The sequence below is a fragment of the Neovison vison genome, chromosome 7 (assembly GCF_020171115.1).
Source record: "Neovison vison isolate M4711 chromosome 7, ASM_NN_V1, whole genome shotgun sequence".
NCBI lineage: Eukaryota > Metazoa > Chordata > Mammalia > Carnivora > Mustelidae > Neogale > Neogale vison.
The window spans coordinates 194688653-194704613 of record NC_058097.1 but is presented as its reverse complement, the minus strand read 5'-3'; the positions used below and the strand labels follow the sequence as shown (position 1 = coordinate 194704613).

Sequence of the window (15961 nt, the reverse complement as noted above, 5' to 3'; positions counted from 1 at the left end):
TGACCCTAGCCCATCTCCTCAACACTAGACAAAGGAAGAGCTTCCCACTGAGTTTTCTCCAAAGTAAGCATGCAGGTTCCTGGTCTAACTCGGTTTCTAGCTCCCTCACCAACTAGGTTCTAATCTTCTGGCTGTGAACCGCTCCGTTTTTACTTCCTTGGAAGTATAAAATCCGGAGATGACGATTTTCCTCTTCCTAGATTCAGCGCCAACTCTTTACCTTCCAGAATTCCACTCATGCACTACGGAAAGGAGTGTTTCCTAAAACACTCACCAGGTGGAGGCGCTGTAACAGGCGCTGGCATTGTACAGTGGCTGCTTTCTGGAAGCTCACGTTGGTGTGAGAGATGGGAGATGGCGGCGTTGCCCTAGGATCTCCCAGAGACGTGTAAACTTGGGCTGTGATGTAAGCCAAAGAAATTCCAGATGATTCCAAGAATCGAGTCATGAAAAAAAAAATGAAATTTTTACAAATCCAGGGGAAAACAGGAGTGAGTAATGTGATTATCTTAAAGAGGCCTTTCTAATCACAACAGGAAACCTCAAAGCTACAAAGGGAAAGAAAAAAAATGGATAAATCTAACTACATCAAATTTTAACATTTTTGGAAGCTAAAAGCACCATAAACATACCCAAAAGACAAGCTTGGGAAAATATTCGACAGGCTGATGACAGACAAAGGACTGATTTCCCCAATATGCAAATTACTCTTACAAATCAATTGAGAAAGCACATAAAAAATTTACAAAAGAAATACCAATGATTCAAACAAATGAGACCATTCTGAACCTCATGAATAATGAAAGAAATACAAATTAAAATAACGAGATATTTTCTAAGTAAACATTGGCCATGGTGTTTCCGGAGTGATACTCCCTGGAGCTGTCAATGTGGAGGGGAGTTGGCACGCTTGTTCATCGCACACTGAAATGGCCCTTTTGCAGGAAACACAGCCATTAGCTCATTTTAGATGTACTGATTCTGTTATTTTAATTGTTCTTGTTCTTTGTTCTTTCATCCAACCTATCCACCATCCCATCATGGCTTCCAGAACTAGCTCACACCTGCACCTTCTGGGACCCTCATACCAACCCTGAGGATTCTACTCAGTCTATAATTTAGGGAACTAGGGACGACTGTGCTCCTGGCCTAGAGGGTTTCTACACAGCCCATCTCCGTTGCCTGAGCTCTCCTAGGAAATTCAACAACAGTCTGGTTAACTCCACAGTATCCCTGCTAATGTTCCTGATAAAGAGGAAATCTGAACTGTACAGGAGTGTCTTTTTACCCGGTCCCTCACCTACAGTAGATGATGATTCTAACAGGGAAAGGCACATAAATACCTGGAGAGCCTGGTGAAATGGAGTCACATCAGAACTAAGACAGTGCCTGGAATGGTTCCGTCTGTGCAGCCCCACAAGTCATAAACAGAGGAGATCTGCCTTCTGTCCTGTGTACTGTGAAAGTAATACTCATGCTGAAAACAGTTTCTCTCTTTTTTTTTTTCTTTAAATTCTGTTAGCCAAAATATAGTACATCATTAGTTTTTGATATAATGTCCAATGATTCATCAGTTGAGTGTAACAGCCAGGGCTCATCACATCACATGCCCTCCTTAATGCCCATCACTGTGTTACCCCATCCTTCCACACTCCTTTTCTGCAACCCTTAATTTGTTTCCTGGAGTCAAGGGTTGCTCATGGTTTATCTCCCGCTCTGAGTTCTTCCCATTCAGTTTTCCCTCCCTTCCCCTATTGTCCTCTGCCCTTTTTCTTGTATTCTACATATGACTGAAACCATATGATAATTGTCTTCCTCTGACTGGCTTATTTCACTCAGCATAATCCCCTCCAGTTCCAACCATGTCGATGCAAATGTTGGATATTTATCCTTTCTGATGACTGAGTAGTATTCTATTGTATATATGAACCACATCTTCTTTATCCATTCACCTGTTGAAGGACATCTCAGTTCCTTCCACAGTTTGGCTATTGTGGACATTGCTGCTATGAACATAGGGGTGTAGGTGCCCCTTCTTCTCACTACTTCTGTATCTTTGATGTATACCCAGTAGTGGTATACTGGGTCAAAGGGTAGCTGGGTCACAGGGTAGCTCTATTTTTAACTTCTTCAGGAAACTCCATGCTGTTTTCCAGAGTGACTGTACCAACTTGCATTCCCACCAACAGTGTAAGAGGGCTCCCCTTTCTCTACATCCACATCAACATCTGTTGTTTCTTGTCTATTTAATCCTAGCCATTTTAACTGGTGTGAGGTGGTATCTGTTTGTGGTTTTGATTTGTATTTCCCTAATGGCAAGTGACGTGGAACATTTTTTCATGTATTTGTGTGTCTTCTTTGGGGAAGTATCTGTTCATGTCTTCTGCCCATTTCCTGACTGAATTATTTGTTTTTTCTTATTGGAAACGGTTTTGCAAATAGTCTTTCCCTTCTTGAGGAGCATCTCCTCCCCCATGTAACCTGTGAAAAGTGAAACAAGGCAATGCAAAACTGTGAAAGTGAACAATGCAACACCACCGTCTCAACAGCAACTTTAAAACCCAGATGCTATTCAGCTGTAATACCTGGGATCAGTTAAACATTCCTGGCTTAATTTTCCCCATTAATAAAAAGGAGCCAAAAATATATGAGAAGACAAAAGGATAGACCTGAAGATGAACTGAGAGTCCTTTCCTGTCAATCCTATGAATTTTTATACCATATCTTCCCTCATTAAATCAAGGGTTTCAGCAAACAATAGTTGAGTGCCTCTTTTTAGTAAATGGTGCTGGGAAGACTGGATATCTACATGCAAAAGAATGAAGTTAGACCCGTACCTTACAGCATATACAAAAATTAGCTCAAGATGAATCAAAGACCTAAGCACAAGAATTAAAACTATAAACTCTGAGAAGAAAACTTAGGGAGAACTTCCTGACATTGGATTTGGCAATGATTTCTTGGATGTGACACCCAGAAGACAAGCAACAAAGGAAAAAACATAAACTGGACTTCATCAAATTTGAAACTTTCAGGTATGAAAAGACACTATCAAGAGTGAAGAGGCAACCCTCAGAATGGGCAAAAATATTTGCAAGTCATATATCTGGTAAAAGAATAGTATCCAGAATATATAAAGAACATGTCCAATTCAATGACAAATTTTAAAATGAGCAAAGGACTTGTATGGACATTTCTCCAAAAAAGATATACAAATGGCCCAAAAGATGTTCAACATCACTAATCATTAGAGTCATACAAATCAAAACCACAATGAGGACACTTCACTTTTATATGAATGGCCATCAATAAATGAAACAAGATGGGATTGGGAGGGAGACAAACCATAAGTGACTCTTAATCTCACAAAACAAACTAAGGGTTGCTGGGGGTAGAGGCGTTGGGAGAAGGGGGGTGGGGTTATGGACATTGGGGAGGGTATGTGCTATGGTGAGTGCTGTGAAGTGTGTAAACCTGGCGATTCACAGACCTGTACCCCTGCGGATAAAAATATATGTTTATAAAAAATTTAAAAAAATAAAAACAGAAGTGAAAATAACAAGTGTTGGCATGGATACGGAAAAATTGAAACCTTTGTGCATTACTGGTAGGAATGTAGATAGCGCCGCCACTGTGAAAACAGCAAGTGGTTCCTCAAAAAGTTAAACATAGATTTGCCATATGATCCAGCAATTCCACGCCTAGGTGTATACCCCATAAAATTGAAACAGGGACTTGAATAAATATTTAGTACATTGATTTTCATAACAGCATTGTTTACAGAAGCCAAGATATGGAAACAACCTAAATGTCCATCAACAGTTGAATGGATAGAGAAAATGTGGTATCTACATACAATAGAATACTACTCGGTCTTTCAAAAAGGGGGAAGTCCAGCCATATGCAACAACATGGATAAACCTAGAGAACATTATGCTGAGTGGAATAAGCCAGTCGTGGAAGGACAAATACTGCATGATTCCATGCATATGGAATCATTTAACACAGTCAAACTCAGAGCAGCAGAGGTCAAAGAGGTTGCTGCCTCTGTTCTCCTCTAGGATTTTGATGGATTCTTACACTGTTGGTGGGAATGCAAGCTAGTACAGCTACTCTGGAAAACAGCATGGAGATTCCTGAAGAAGTTAAAAATAGAGTTACCCTGTGACCCAGCTATGCATTACTGGGTATTTACTTCAAAGATACAAATGTAGTAATCCAACGGGGCACATGCACCCCAATGTTCATAGCAGAAATGTGCACCAATAACCAAACTGTGGAACGAGCCCAAATATCCATCAACAAATGAATGGATAAAGAAGATGTGAGATATATATAGATATATATATTCATATTCATATATATGAATATTAACTCAGCTATCAGGATGAAATATTACCATTTACATCAATGTGGATAGATCTGGATGATATTATGCTGAGTGAAAAAGTCAATCAAAGATATTTCACAATTCACAATATAATTCACAATATAAGAAATATAAGAATACACAATATAAGAAATTTCACAATTTCACAATATAAGGAATTAAAGAAAATGGTGGTGAGGATCATACAGGAAAGGAGGGAAAAACAATGGGAAAAAAATCAGAGAGGAAGACAAACCAGGAGAGACTCTTAATTATGGGAAAGAAACTGAGGACTGCTGGAGGGGACATAGGTGGAGGGATGGGGTAATTGGGTGATGGGCACTAAGGAGGGCACATGATGTGATAAGCACATATAACATAAGGGTGTTATATGCAACTGATGAATTACTGAACTCTACATCTGAAACTAATGATGTACTATATGTTGGCTATTTGAATTTAAAGAAAAACTAATTAATTAATTAATTGAAAATCCAAAGAAACAAATTTCCTAAAAGGCTTGAATTAGAAAGAGTTCAGATACTCATCCCATTACAAGAAAAAATGCACTTGTTATTGCTATTGATATTTTTTTAATTTTTGTCTTTGCATTATTATGCTTTATATAAGGATAAAGATATGTTGAGAAAAAGAAAAAGACACAATGTTCTTTTGCACAATTTCCAGAATTGTTTATGGGTTTTGAAGAAGAGATGAGTGCAACAGCTGAGACCATCTTCCCCAATAGGATTCAAAGGATGAACCGTACAGTGTCTACCAAGCATCTTGGTCTTCACGAACAACCCAGCAGGTGCACCACAGGGAAGCAGGCAGGCTACTTTCCTTTCAACTTCTTTGAGCTTTCCCAAATTTCTCAGGTGATTTATCCTTCTCACTGTATATCTAAGTAAGGTTGAGGAGAAAATATTCTTTGAGGTTTGATTCAGCATCAGGCAAAGTGAGATTCAGAGCCTAGAGCTGTCTTACCTTCTTTGAACTCCGTTACCCAAAAAAACTTTTAGCCAAAATGAATCCTCTTTTTGCTTTCTGCCCCTGCTGCTGCCAAAAGGGTATGGGAGACCCATGGCAGGTGGTGATGTTCAGACTTGTGCTACTTTGTTCTTGTGGTCATGTGCACAAGGCTGTGATGAATGCACTTTCCCTTCCTTGAAGGTTAGACCAGTAGTATGTGAAGAAGGGGGCAGAGAAAGAAATCTGAGAAGTATTTTCTCTCTCCTCTATTGATGTTCATAACAAAAAAGGAATTTTTTGTGGTTGTTGTTGATCTTAGCTGAAGCGTTACAGCTCTCCCAGATGATATCCACACCCATACACAAAAGTAAATATTAAAATGTCCACTTGAACTGAAGGACCAAGATTGTGTGCCATGTGGGTTATGCTTCACAATTCTACTCTACACCCATGCCCTTATGTGCTAATCTAGTTAATGTGGCTTCAGATCTACATTTCAAATAAATATATGTGAAAAATGGACATCATATTTTTTTAAAGATTTTATTTATTTGACAGAGATCACAAGTAGGCAGAGAGAGAGAGAGAGAGAGGGAGAAGTAGGCTCCCTGCTGAGCAGAGAGCCCGATGTGGGGCTCGATCCCAGGACCCTGAGATCATGACCTGAATTGAAGGCAGAGGCTTTAACCCACTGAGTCATCCAGGCGCCTGGAAATCACATTTAAATTATTGGTATTATCTCTCCCTCCGGTTTTATTGAGATGTAATTAACATGTAACACTGTGTAGGTTTGAGGTATGCCATGTGATTTCATGCACATATGTGCTGTGACACATTCACCACAATGAGGTTGGTTAACACACCCTTCACCTCACATAAATACCATTTTGTTGTTGTTTTGTTTTTATGGCGCAAAGATTTACTCTCATAGCAACTTTCATGCATACGATACAACACTGTTAACTATAGTCACCATGAGGTTCATCAGATCCAGAACTTACTCAGCTTATGTTGGAAAGTTTGTATCTTTTGACCTTTATCTCCTCATTTTCCTAACCTCCAGCGTCTGGTAACCATCAATCTACTCTCTGTTTCCATAAGTTTGACTTTTTAGATTGCACATAAAAATAAGGTCCTATAGCATTTGTCTTTTTCTGTCTGACTTATTTCACTTAGCATGATAACTTCTAGGTTCATCCACATGCTTACAGAAAGTGAGATTTGTTTCCTTTTTTTTTTTTGAGGTTTTTTTAAAATATATTTTTATTAAAATATTTTTTCAATTTATTTATTTTTAGAAAAACAGTATTCATTATTTTTTCACCACACCCAGTCTCCATGCAATCCGTGCCCTCTATAATACCCACCACCTGGTACCCCAACCTCCCACCCTCCCACCCCCCGCCACTTCAAACCCCTCAGATTGTTTTTCAGAGTCCATAGTCTCTCGTGGTTCACCTCCCTATCCAATTTACCCCAACTCCTTTCTCCTTGTTTCCCTTTTTTATGGCAGAATAATATTCCTGTGTGTGTGTGTGTGTGTGTGTGTGTGTGTGTGTGCTACATTTTCTTTACCCATCCATCTATCCACAAACACTTAGGTTCTTTCCATGTTTGGACTATTGTGAATAATGCTGCAATAAATATGGGAATGTAGATATCTCTTAAATATCCCAATTTCATTTTTTTTAGATAAAATACCCAAAAGTGGAATTGCTGGTTCGCACAGTAGTTCTATTTTTAATCTTTTGGGGAACCCCCCTACTGTTTTCCATTGTGGTTGTACCAGTTTATTTTCCCACCAACAGTACACAAGGATTCCCTTTTCTCCACAACCTTACCAATGTTTGTTTTCTCTTTCTTTCTTGAGAGTAGCCATTCTAACAAATGTGAGGCAGCATTTCATTGTGGTTTTGATATGCATTTCCCTTATGGTTAGTTACACTGAGCATCACTATGACCTTGTTTTTACATATCTGTTGTCCATTTGTATGTTTTCTTTCTTTTCTTTTTAAGATTTTTTCTTTAATTTATTTGACAGACAGAGATCACAAATAGGCAGAGAGGCAGGCAGAGAGAGAGAGGAGGAAGCAGGCTCCTTGCTGAGCAGAGAGCCCAATGCAGGCTCGATCCCAGGACCCTGAGATCATGACCTGAGCTGAAGGCAGAGTCTTTAACCCCCTGAGCCAACCAAGTGCCCCCATTTATATGTTTTCTTAGGGGAAATACCTACTCAGGTCCTCTACCCATTTTTAATTGGATTATTTGTTTTATTGCTATCAAATTGTATGAGTTCTTTATATATTTTGGATACTAACCCCTTATCAGACACATGGTTTGTTAGTAGTTTCTCTCATCCATAGGGTGCCTTCTCATTTTGCTGTTCATTTATTATGCTATGCAGAAGCTTTTAAGTCTGATGTAGGCTCACTTGTTGATTTTTTGCTTTTTGCCTTTGCTTCTGGTGTCAAAGGCTCTGGCTGTCATTGTGTTCCTTGAGGCTACAGAGTCTCATGGTGGGCACATGAACATTAGTAAAGGCCAGTGACAAGAGTTAGGCTGTGAGAGTTTAAGTGCACAGATAGAGAGGCTAGTCTTGACTGCACACATGGCAGTGAGGGTCAGTTGTGGGGGCCTAAACTAGAATTTTGCACTCACTCAGCCAGGGACACCTGGGTTGGCTGCTGGTACAGAGAAGGCAGGAATGAAGAAGTGGGAGGAGCTCGGGTGGCTGACATCTGCAAACACGAAAACCTATCAGGTGAAAACCAGCGAAATCTGGATGGGATCCACAACTACACTGGCTGTTGGTTTCTTCAGTGGTGAAAACTGCTAGATTCCTTTGCAGAGCAGGTCACTGAGAACCACAGTTTCTTTCACTGTGTACCTAATTCTGGTAGCCCCTACTCTTCTTCCTCGTTCATAGGCATCTCTGGGTGGGTAAAACCAAGTGAGTCCACTGTGCCTTGCCCTGGAAGACTGAAGACACTCACCATCCACTCCAATCTCCCATTCCTTGGTGAGGGGAACTTTTTCTAGGTGGGAAGCTCCCTCTCGACACTGAACAGTGCCAGCATGAGGGATGAATGATGCAAGGAAAATGAAGCTGTTTTTCTTTCCCTACTTGTGGGACTGTTTTGTTGTTCCACTGTTTTGCTGAAGTGGATTTCATGTGCTTTCCCAGGGCTGTTTTATTCATAGATACTTGCCTAATTATTGGTCTTTGTGGGGTTTCCTACACTGCTGTCTTGGTGACACCTAATTTTGAGATACTAAATGATGAGACAAATATAACACTTTGGTCTCTTGATGTATTGAGTTAAATGGATCCTTTCAAAGTCTGAAGGTCCACTTTCTTCATCTTTTCTATATCATTTTTGGTAGTCTACGGCCATACCACCCTGAACGCGCCCGATCTCGTCTATATCATTTTTGGTAGATTGAGACGAAAGTATAACAGCTGAAAACTTATTCCAAACCCAGTGCCTTAAAAAAAAAAAAAATGTATACTTAGAAGCTGAAGGGCATAAAAAGAAAAAAGTTCCCCAGTTACCAACTGGATTTTATTTCTCAGGGTTCTCTACAGATACAGAACCAACAGGAGATATATATAAATATATATACATCTATATACATCTATATATATAGTGATTTTTCCTTTTTCCTTTTTTCACCCATTTTTTAAATTTTTTTCTGACATTTTTTAAAATTTTACTTAATTTTTTCAGCGTTCCAATATTCACTGTTTATGCACTACACCCAGTGCTCCATGCAATACATGCCCTCATTAATACCAACCACCAGGATCTCCCAACCCCCGGCTCCCCTCCCCTCCAAAACCCTCAGTTTTTTTCTCAGAGTCCACAGTATCTCATGGTTCATCTCCCCCTCCGATTTCCCCCAACTCACTTCTCTTCTCCTTCACCCAATGTCCTCCATGTTATTTCTTGTGCTCCACAAGTAAGTGAAGCCATATGATAATCGGCTCTCTCTGCTGACTTATTTCATTCAGGATAATCTCCTACAAAGAATTTTCTTAAGCCACTTCATGGTGGTCTGTGGCAGTGAAACTATCACCACAGTCTATAATGTATATTTAAAATTTGTTAAAAGGGTTGATCTTATGTTAAGCATTCTTATCACAAATTAATAATAATAAATAAAGAGGGTGATAGGAAACTTTTGAAGGTGATCTGTTTATGACATGAAAGGAGATTTATCCTAAGTAATTGGCTCATGTGGATCCTTACATGGAAGCTAAAACAATCCAGGAGACCCAGGGAAAGCAGGGGGGTAATTCAGTTTGAAGCCTGAGAACCAAGGAAGCCAACGGTGTGAATCCCAGTCCAAATATAGAAGAAAACTGCTGTCCCAGGTCAAGCAGTCAGGAAGAGAAGGGAGAATGAATTCTCCCTTCCTCTCCCTATTGTTCTATTCAAGCCTCAAAGAATTGGATGATGTCCATTCATTTGGGGGAGGGCAACTTGCTTTCTAGGGCCCACTGATTCAAACGCAAATATCTTCTGGAAGAATCCTCACAGATATGCCAGTAATAATGTTTAGCCAAATATCTGGGCCCCCTGTGGCCCAGTCAAAATTGATGCATAAAATCAGCCTTCATAGAATTTAATTCTTAAAAGATTACATGTAGTCTATTTTCAAAATGAGACAAATCAAGAACAAGACAAGGATGTCCACTCTTGCCACTTTTATTCAACATAGTACTGGAAGTCCTAGACCAAAAGAAGAAGAAATAAAAAACACCCAAATTGATAAGGAAGAATTAACACTGTCACTATTTGCAAATGACATGATATTGTACCTAGAAAACCTGAAAGACTCAAAAAAAAATTAGAACAAATAAATAAATCTGGTAAAGCTACAGGATGCAAAATTAATATACAGAAATCTGTAGTGCTTCTATATGCTAGCAATGAAGTAGCAGAAAGAGAAATTAAGAAAACAATCCCATTTATAATTGCAACAAAAATAATAAAATACTCAGGAATAAATTTGGCCAAGGAGGTGAAAGACCTGTGCTCTGAAAATGATAGGACATTGATGAAAGAGATTGAAGACAATAAAAACAAATGGAAAGATATACCATGCTTGTGGATTGGAAGAATTAATATTGTTAAAATGTCCATACTACTCAAAGAAATCTAGAGATTGAATGCAATCTCTATCAAAATACCAATAGCATTTTTCACAGAACTAGAACAAATAATAATAAATTTTGTTGGGAACCACAAAAGACCCTAAATAGCCAGTCTTGAGAAAGATAATCAAAGCTAGAGGTATCACAAACTTAGATTTCAAGATATATGACAAATCTGGGTACTCAAAACAGTATGGTGATGGCGCAAAAATAGACACATAGATCAATGGAATAGGATAAAAAGCCCTACACTTACATGGTTAGTTAATCTATGACAAAGAAGGAAAGAATATACAATGGGGAAAAGACAGTCTCTTCAACAAATGGCATTGGGAAAACTGGACAGCCACAGGGAAAGAATGAAACTGAATCACTTTCTCATAACCATGAACAAAAGTGAATTCAAAATGGATTAAAGACCTAAATGTGAGACCTGAAACCATAAAACTCCTAGAAGAAAACACAGGCACTAATTTACTTCACATCAGCCACGGAAACATTTTTCTCGATTTGTTTCCTCAAGCAAGGGAAACAAAACCAAAAAGGAACTATTGAGACTACACCAAAATATACAGCTTTTTAATAGTCAAGGAAACTATCAACAAAACAAAAAGGCAACCTACGAAGTGGGAGAAGACATTTGCAAATTATATATTCAATAAGAGATTAATATCCAAAATATATGAAGAATTTATGCAACTCAACACACACACAAAAACAAGTAATCTGATTAAAATGTGCAAAGAACCTGAATAGACATTTTTCCAAAGAAGACATACAGATGGCCAACAGACATATGAAAATATGCTCACTATCATTCATCATCATGGAAATGCAAATGAAAACGACAGAGAGATATTGCCTCACACCTCACACCTATTCTAGTGAGAATAGCTAGAATCGAAAAGACAAGAAAGAACAAGTGTTGACAAGGATGTGGAGAAGAAGGAAACCTCATTCACTGTTGGTGGGAAGGCAAAAAATTGGTGCAGCCAATGAAGAAAACAGTATGGAGTTGCCTCAGAAAATTAAAAATAGAAATAACATGCAATCTAAAAATTCCAGTGCTGGCTATTAACCCAAAGAAAGGGAAAACACTAATTCAAAAAGATATGTGCCCCCTTATGTTTATTGCAGCATTATTTATAATAGCCAAGGTATGGAAACAATCCAAGCATCCACCAATACATGAATGGATAAAAAGGAAGTGCTACATATACACAACAGAATTTTACTCAGCCATAAAAAACAAGGACATTTTGGGGTGCCTGGGTGGCTCAGTGGGTTAAAGCCTCTGCCTTCAGCTCAGGTCGTGATTCCACGGTCCTGGGATCGAGCCCCGCATCGGGCTCTCTGCTCAGAGGGGAGCCTGCTTCCCCTCCTCTCTCTCTGCCTGCCTCTCTGCCTACTTGTGATCTCTGTCTGTCAAATAAATAAATAAAATCTAAAAAAAAAAAAAAACAGGACATTTTGCCATTTGTGACAACATAAATGGACTTAGAAGGCATTATGCTAAGTGAAATAGGTCAGGGAAAGACAAATGCCATATGACTTCATTTACATGTGGAATCAAAAAAACAAATAAAAAAACAGACTCAAATACAGAGAACAAATTGGTGGATGCCAGAAGGGAGGTGGGTGGGGGATGGGCAAGATAAATAAAGGCGATTAAGATGTGCGAACTTCCAGTTTTTAAAATAAAGAAGTCACAGAGCTATAAAGGACAGCACAGAGAATATAGTCAATAATACTGGAATAATGTTGCATGGTGGCAGATGATGGCTACACTTACCTTGGTGATCCCTGAGTAAGGTATAGAATTGTCAAATCACTGTGTCACACACCTAAAACTAATACAACAGTGTATGTCAACTACACTTCACTAATAAAAATAAAAATAAAAATAAATAAAAAAATAAAAATAAAAATAAAAAAATAAAAAATAAAAACAATGAGACCTGTCAATGAGATAAGTAGACACTCTCGGCACAGAATCTGACACACATTAGATAATTAATAAATGTTTTTACTTAATATATTTATTAATATATGCAAGTGGAAATTCACCATAATGCCATTCCTTCCAGTGCCTTCTCACAATCAGAAAGTGATCCCCTAAAACACACTAAAATCTCATTTTACTTGCATCCACTGAAGCAACTAACTTACTGTGTGTGTATCAAAGGCCATTCATTTATGTGCAGCGTGTGACCTCTCACCAAGTAAAAGGTGGAAGGCACGTTGGCAGCTCCCACCACTACCAAAATGGCACCCTCACTCTCTAGCATGTTCCCCACTTATATATTTTTTAAGTTGAAGGCTTTTCCTGACTTAGAGTGTGTAAGATGCCAGGCAAAGGTTGATTTCTTCAGCCTGTTGACATAACCTGGCACACAGTAGGAGTTAGTGAAAATGTGTTGCCCTCTTGAGAGGGAGAAGTTGATGGCCATTTTGATGTATACCTAAGGGAGGTCCCATGCAGAGAAGGGAAGGTATACCAATGAAAAAGCAGATGCCTCCAAAAGTATATTTACCCAATTACACTGTTTTGCTAAGAATCAGTCCTATACCAACATCATGGTCACACACCTGTGAACTTTCTCTGGCCTAATATGTATTTTAGAATGGAGCATACAGTCTTGTGTGGAAATCAAACTCCACATCTGGGATGCCCTTTTTGTTGCTTCTTAGGTGAAATGGGGATGCATCCCTCCATCTCCACAACCACAGGCCATGAGCCCCCATTCCCACCCATCATACTGCAGCCAAAGGGATCTTTTTGCAACTCGGGTCTGATCATTTCATGCCTCACTCTTGGAGTAAAATCCACAAGTCCCTATGTGAGTCGGCAAGGCTCTCTGTGACCTAGTTGCTCTTGAGTTCTCCAACTTCCTCTCACACTCAGACCCCCTCCTTAGGCTGCAGTCATTCTGGCTTCCCTCAGCTCCTCAACCTATAATTATGACATACTTACTCTTTAAGCTTCCACATAAATGTTAGTTCCTCAGGGAAGCCTTTTTTGACCACACCAAACTAGGTCAGAACCCTACTATACAGTGTAACAGTAGCCTGTCCTGCTTTTTCCCACTTTCCAAAACATCAGAAAAACATCAGTTAACTGTTATGGTTTATATCTGCCTATACCCCAAGTTCTAATCCCCATGAAGGAGGAACCATGTCTATCTTATTTATTCCTATATTCCTGAACCTAGGGTTATGTCTGATACATAGTAGACAGTAAATGTTTGCTGAATTGATGAATAAGATTGTGAAATTTCCATGGACACATTTCCCAAGTAATATTTCTATCAGATATGAGATCATTAAAAGGTGGCAGTCAGATTCATAGTTATCTCTCTTCTGACCATAAAGTAAATGTCCTACAGGAAATGGAAGTAGGTAGTGGTTTTCATGACTACAGAACAGAAAACAGCTTGAGATGGTCCTCGAAAAATCCTTCAGAAATTAAATAGAGCTTCTGACCTTTGGTGATCAAGGAATATTCCAGAAGGTTATATGTGGGATTCAGTTCAGCTCTACATCAGATCAAATTACTTCTAATAATTAATGCAAATCATTACATCTTTCTTTTAGTCTCCAGTGTCTTGGTCCTCCACGCTCTCTTAGGAAGTAGGCTAATGTATTCTAGGTGAACATTTCCCAGTTTACATCTCCTTTCCCCTCTATTTTTCCTTCCTGTCCTTCACTATGTGTATTTTCTATGACAAACACCTAACCTGGATATGATTGAATGTTGAAAAAAGGTTTCTTTGGTCAAGGCTGATTTCCACCCTACTACCCACAACCAAAGAATGTAACTGTCATCACCCTGTAAACAAAAAGCTATTGTTTTATATTATTCATATGCAAAAATTAGCTTAGCAGCTTGAATTTTTTTGAATTCATAGCTGAGAAAACACTCAGCAATACCCAGGACAAGTAAAAAAATCAATTTTACATTTTATAGCATGTTATTATTTATAAAGTCCTTGGCATTCCATCTCTCTTGATCCTGGCTTTAATCATAGCAAGGCAGAAATTTTTACTGACATGAAAACTAGGACAGAGAATTTCTGGCTGAAGGTCATAGAGCTAATAAAGAAGTTGCTGGAACCCAAAGCTACATGGTTTTTTTTTTTCTTTTTTTCGCTTCAGTATGTCTTTGTAATCATGAAATCTGGTTCATGTGCTAAGGAGAGAAGCCAAACCTGAAGAATGATCTGCAGGAACTTCTAAGTCAATGGAGCTCAAGTCTTAGTCTACTTGGGAAAACTTCATCCCATTGAGAACTTTCTTCAGAGCCTCCTTCACTTCCTTGTTTCTCAAACTGTAGATCATTGGGTTCAGCATAGGGATGACCACGGTGTAAAATACTGACACAATCTTGTCTTCCCCAAGAGATTTGCCCATGTTACCTTTCAGGTATATGAATATGAGTGTCCCAAAGAAAAGAGCCACTGCGGTCATGTGAGAAGCACAGGTGGAGAAGGTCTTGGCTTTGCCACCTGCTGTATGAATCTTCAGAATAGCTTGAATGATGAAAAAGTAGGAAATCAGAATCACTGAAATGCTGGTTGTAATGACTAAGAAAGCTAAGAGGTAGATGACTCGTTCCCTTGACGTGGTGTCACTACAGGCAAGCTTCAGCAGGGGTGGGAGGTCACAGAAGAAGAAGTCCACATGGTTGGACTTACAGAAGGAAATCGAGAAGGTACACCCAGTGCGGATCACAGCATTGACCATGGCTCCAGCATAGGCCGCAGCCACCAGCCCCAGGCAGGTCTGTGGTGTCATGGCAGTGGCATAGAGAAGGGGGTTACATACAGCCACATAGCGGTCATAGGCCATCACAGCCAAAAGGAAACATTCAGTGCTAGCACAGAGGGTGAAGAAGAAGAACTGAGTGGCACAGCGCTCATAGGTGATGGCTGTCTTATCAGTACCCAAGGTCTCAAGAGACTGAGGGACAATGACAGAAGAGTAGCAAACATCCAGGAAGGAAAGATGACGGAGGAAGAAGTACATGGGGGTTTGGAGACGAGAGTCTCTCTGAATCAATATGATCATGCCCAGGTTGCCCACCATGGTAATGACATAGAGGACCAGAAACCCAAAGAAGAGGCCCATCTGCAGCCCTGTCGGCAGCTGGAACCCCAGCAGAATGAATTCTGTCACCATAGTTCCATTGTCCGCCATGAAGCCTGGGTTGTCTACTGAAAAAATAATAATAATAAAATCTCATTAAAGACCAGTTAAGGTGATGGATCATTCTCAGCAATGATAATAATCTTGTAAATTTGTCAATCCCTTTACATTTTTTTTGCAAACTTCATTTCATTTGATCTTTTGGAAATCCTTTGAGCATATATCATTAATCCCATTCTTGAGAGAATTATATGAGGGTCAAAGAGGTGAATGACTAGTTCATGGATCCGAGAACTCTGTTCCTTGGACATTTCCAA

General features: G+C 39.2%; 1 protein-coding gene across 1 annotated transcript; it reads right to left on the bottom strand.

The window, feature by feature from the left end:
* Window positions 1-14753: 14753 nt before the first annotated feature.
* Window positions 14754-15695, bottom strand: LOC122913669 (olfactory receptor 9I1-like). Its single transcript, XM_044260318.1, has one exon. The coding sequence runs from the start codon at window positions 15693-15695 to the stop codon at window positions 14754-14756; it is 942 nt and encodes a 313-aa protein (XP_044116253.1).
* Between the last annotated feature and the right edge of the window lie 266 nt (window positions 15696-15961).